General features: G+C 45.6%; 1 protein-coding gene across 1 annotated transcript in view; it reads left to right on the forward strand.

The window, feature by feature from the left end:
• Nucleotides 1–5,000, forward strand: part of LOC310770736 (laminin subunit alpha-5-like) — a gene marked incomplete at both ends in the record, with an annotated part of 130,019 nt that overhangs the window by 69,754 nt on the left and 55,265 nt on the right. The window contains one exon of the mRNA XM_083663454.1: nt 1,846–1,999. Coding sequence (XP_083519580.1) covers nt 1,846–1,999 — 154 coding nt within the window. The remainder of the gene's footprint in view (nt 1–1,845; nt 2,000–5,000) is intronic.

Consider the following 5,000-nt stretch of genomic DNA (forward strand, 5'->3'; position numbering starts at 1 on the left):
TACAACTAAATCATTCAATAATCTGACAAAAATAATTATTCGAATTGATTTTTTAATAGCGTTTTCAACGACAAAGCGGTTTCATTCATAATTGGCACACAAGACACCACAGCTGCAACTGGTTGGCCTAATTAGTAGTGTCTTGCTGACAAAAGGCTCTTATCAACTGATTAATCCAGGTGTGCCTAATCATTGTCTGAGTGTTGACACAGCTGGATTAATCAGTAGAGCAGCGGTCGGTTGTCGAGAAATAATGACCGGTGAATCTTGTTGATTGACCAATCAGAATCGAGTATTCAAGAGAGCCGTGTTCTAAATCCAGTAACCCACTCCAATAACCCATGGCCATGGGTTATTGGTTGCCATGGCAACTCTCTTACTAAAAGCATTTTGGTTACCTCAAAAAAAAAAAAATGGCGGAGACAGCTGTCAGATCCTTGTGAATCGATCTTCGCTTATAACTTTACTAATACTTCGCAGAAAATTATGTTTTGTACAAGAATAGATGCGGGCTAATGTCTTCTTTGCAAAAAAAAGGCTGTTAACCCCGCATTTAACCCCGCATTTAACCCCGTAACGTTAGTTGGTGTCGGGCTTTGCAGAAAGCACTCAGCTTCTCAGCAAGCGCTGAGAATGCAGCGCTGCGCTCGAGCTGCCTGTCGGGCTTTCCAGAAAGCTCTCAGCTTCTCAGCAAGCACCAGGATTGGCCAATGTCAACTTCAGTCTCCAGAACGATCCAATCAAATCACCCGCACGTCTATCTTCTTGCTAGAGGTCCCGCCTTACAGTAGTGTTTCAACTGACTCTATCAGAATGCCATGCCAGTCGGACTTATAGTATTATTATTATATTTATATTATCATACTTGGAAACCGTTTTATAAAAGCAATATAGCACTCGAGCAGCGTGTGTTGTGGCATATATCCCGCTGATCAGCTGTTATCCCACGAGGCCGCAGGCCGAGTAACAACTAACAACTGATCAGCGGGATATATTTGGCACAACACACTGGCTCTCATGCTATATTGCTTAAGTATATCAAGCAATGACCCTTCATTTAGTCCACCATAAAGCCACAGACCCCCATTTGATCACATTTTGTTTACCAAATTGAAACCAAATCTCAGAATATTTTTATTGTTAGATATAATTTTTTCCAGAATTCGATGACTATCTTGTATTGTAAGCAGAGAGATAACATGGAAACTATGTTGAAAACAGGCATTCTTCTACATTTTATAATTGTGTTCACTTCATTTAAAGCCCCAATAAGCTTTTCTTTCACCTTAATATAGCAGCTTTTTAGTCATTGGAGATGGTACAGTGACTTATAACAGAGAGAATGTCGCCTCTATTGGTCACACAGCGCCCTCCAAAGGCCTCTCCTGGGACTAAGCAATGTCATGCCTGTGTCCCGGTGGTAGCCTGGAGGCACATACATGTACTGCACATGCGCTGTACAGCTGAAGCGCTGTGTTCAGTAAAACAAGGAAGTAACTCGGTGCGGATTTGCTACGAAAATGACGTTTCACGTAACTATGGATTGTTATTCCATCACGTGGTGAGTACCCGATGTCACAACATAGAGCTTTCTGCCGCGTTTTTGCGTGTTTTGTTGACTTTGAACAGCGATATCGATACCGATGCTATTGCACCCAGAGGGCGCTGTTTCTCCAATAACAAAACTTGGAAAAGTTGCTGAATGGGGCTTTAAATGAAATAATGCTGAAGTTCAACGATTCATCAATTTGCTGTGGAACGCCCTCAAGGCCCCCTGGTGGTCCCTGTTGAGAACTGCTGCTGTAAGCTGTTTCTTTGTGTGTGTGTGTGTGTGTGTGTGTGTAGCTGTCTGCTCTACAGATACCTGTCTCTGGACTCCTTCCCCTCCATCTCGGGAAACGACGCCAGCTGTCGCAACGACAACCACCTGCCCCGCCCCTGCAGCACCGAGAGGATCACCCCACGCCACCCCGATATGGCCATCTGCAGTGGAGACGATGTGAGAGAGAGAGAGAGAGAGAGAGAGAGAGAGAGAGAGAGAGAGAGAGAGAGAGAGAGGAGGGGAGAGAGAGAGAGAGAGAGAGAGAGAGAGGAGGGGAGAGAGAGAGAGAGAGAGAGAGAGAGAGAGAGAGAGAGAGGAGGGGGGAGAGAGAGAGAGAGAGAGGAGGGGGGAGAGAGAGAGAGAGAGGAGGGGGGGAGAGAGAGAGAGAGGAGGGGGGAGAGAGAGAGAGAGAGAGAGAGGAGGGGGGAGAGAGAGAGAGAGAGAGAGGAGGGGGGGAGAGAGAGTGAGAGGAGGGGGGAGAGAGAGAGAGAGAGAGGAGGGGGGAGAGAGAGAGAGAGAGAGGAGGGGGGGGGCAACGATGTGAGAGAGAGAGAGAGAGAGAGAGGGGGGGGGGGCAACGATGTGAGAGAGAGAGAGAGAGAGAGAGAGAGAGGAGGGGGGGGGGAGAAAGGGACCTGGAATGTTCAATGAATGTGTGTGTGTGTGTGTGTGTGTGTCCGTGCAGTGTTCAAGATTCAAGATTTTTATTGTCACTCCGTAGTACAAGTATCACGTGTGAAATTCTTGTGCTGTAGGCCCCGTTACAACATAGTGCAAATAACAGTATAACAGTGCAAAAACAGGGCATATAGATGCAGTAAAACAAGAGAACAACAAGCAATAACAGTAAAGTTGAACTTTTCCTCTTCTTTTCTAGCGTAGACACCTTAAAAACATGATTAAACATTCTGTTTGCACAGGTGCAAATAACATAGGCATAATTATCATATGTAATGGTAGCAGCTACTACATGATTGTTTATTTGTTCTGAATGTGCACACTTGTTAGAATGAGAGCGTTTTTGCATTCCTGTTTCTTTTCATCTGACTCACTGGATCTGCAGAGCGGCAGAGCCGTGTATATAGAAGAGTCCCGACATCTCCATTCACTCCAATGGACCAGTTTTTTACTCTCAAGAGTTCCAGGAAGTAAGGTCCTGGATTAAGCAGCAGCATCGAGTTGCAGCAAAATGGACAGTTTGTGTTGAAAGTTTTTTTTTTTAAATCAAATTGTACATTATCAGCTTTATTTTAGCATTCAAAAGTAGCGCGAGACCCCTTCCTGGCTGTCCATTGGCTAATGAGTCACGCATTTTGGTCCTCCGCTGACGCCACTCTCTCTCTAGAGGACACTAGCTGCGGGGATAAGCTCTGCCATTGGCTCCGCCCATTTCAGTCAGAGCGAAGGGAAATCCCTTTCCGCTCCCTGCGTTTCCGCTCTCAAATGCCTCCGCCAACAACAGCAGCGCTAGCTAGCAAGCTAGCGACCTACACGCTGAAAATGGCACGTTTTGACCAAGATTTGGATTGTGCAATAAAGCAGGCCTGCTTGGTACTCTGGGTGGATGGTTGTAAAGGTAACAGAGCCTTTCATTTTTCCCCACTAGCGCAGAGTGCCTGGCAAGCGAGCCTGTTCCTGTTGAATGTGTCAAGAGGGATTTTCGCTTTGCATGAAAGTCTGTCGGCATCGTCGAAGAAAATCTGGATAATAGTGCTCCTCTTAATAGAGCGAGCAGTTGGTAAAATGAGCTTAGAGGGGCGCGGCCGGGCCAGTTGAGTTTGAGTTGAGAGGTTTTATATATCAGTGTTGTAGTCAAGTCACTATATCTCCAGTCCCAGTCCAGTCCAAGGCCCAATCCCAATTCTTTTCTTAACCCTCAATCTTAACCCTCAAGCTCAACCCTCAATCTTAGTAGCCCTCAAAACTAAGTGTTAAGGGCTATCTTGCGACTTTAAAATGGGACAGCCCTTAAAGGCAGATACGTCTTCAGACTGTGGGGGGCAGCAATATGCCAAAGCTCCGGATCCAGTCTGTCAATTCAAAAGAAGAGGAAAAAAGCATCCCTACAAATATTTCCTTGATAATATAGATGTAGAAATTACGATAACCATTGTATTATCTTAGTTTAAATGTCATTTTATGGATTTCCGTTTTGGAGCCTAACACATTTGTTGTTGCTAACTATCGATAGTCAGTAGCCGTGCTGGTCAAGCCATATTATTATTATTATATTATAACATTGTTAACGTTGTTACGAAATGCCATAATTCTCGGTGGTAATGTCGTTGTTGAGTTGTTTTTATCAAGATACAGCCTACGTGTAATGCAACGCACCACAAAACAAGTGGGGGCTAGAATGACCGTGCTTTCGGACGTGAGGGCTGGCTTGACTGCAGTTAAACACTGCAGTCAAGCCAGCCCTCACGTTGGAAAGCACGGTCATTCTAGCCCCCACTCGTTAGCAACAACAATATTTGTTAGGATTCCAAAACGGAAATCCATAAAATGACATTAAACTAAGCTAATACAATGGTTATCGTAATTTTTACATCTCTATTAACAAGGAAATACTTAACTTTGTAGGGCTACTTTTTTCCTCCTTTCGCCGCCATCTTCCATCTGAATGGATCTAGCTGATGACACGCAAGGGATTCTGGGATCGCACTCACCGCCAAGTGTGGTCGTGGAAAATCTCAAAACTGAGGGCCGTAGAGCCCTCAAACTCGACCCTTAACTTAACAAAGTGAGAATCGGGACAGCACTAGCACTTCGCGGGAGTGCGCATTTTTGAGACTGAGGGTTAAGATTGAGGGTTAAGATAGGAATTGGGATTGGGCCCAAGTCTCCAGTGTTCAAGTCCAAGTCCCAGTCACCAAAGTTGAGTCTGCAGGCTTGGAATTTTGTCATTTTAGGGGCAAGGCCACCACACACACTCTCTCCATAGAGACAGTCGGCATGTGTGGGAACGCCCACAAAATGTTAAACGTCTGGCGCGCGAGTGGGGTAAAACCGCCCAATATATCTCATGGGCTGACTCACCAAAGGAAGGTGCTGCGGCTCTACACTACAGGTTTGGGGATTCTAGAGCAGAACACAAGACGTCTGCTCAGATGTGCGTTTACTGCGGTGGTCAAATCCCCGATCGTGTCTGCCTGGGCTGGGCTAGCAGCTAAATTCT

This window comes from Poromitra crassiceps (assembly GCF_964638095.1).
Source record: "Poromitra crassiceps genome assembly, contig: HAP1_SCAFFOLD_205, whole genome shotgun sequence".
Classification (NCBI taxonomy): Eukaryota; Metazoa; Chordata; class Actinopteri; order Beryciformes; family Melamphaidae; genus Poromitra; species Poromitra crassiceps.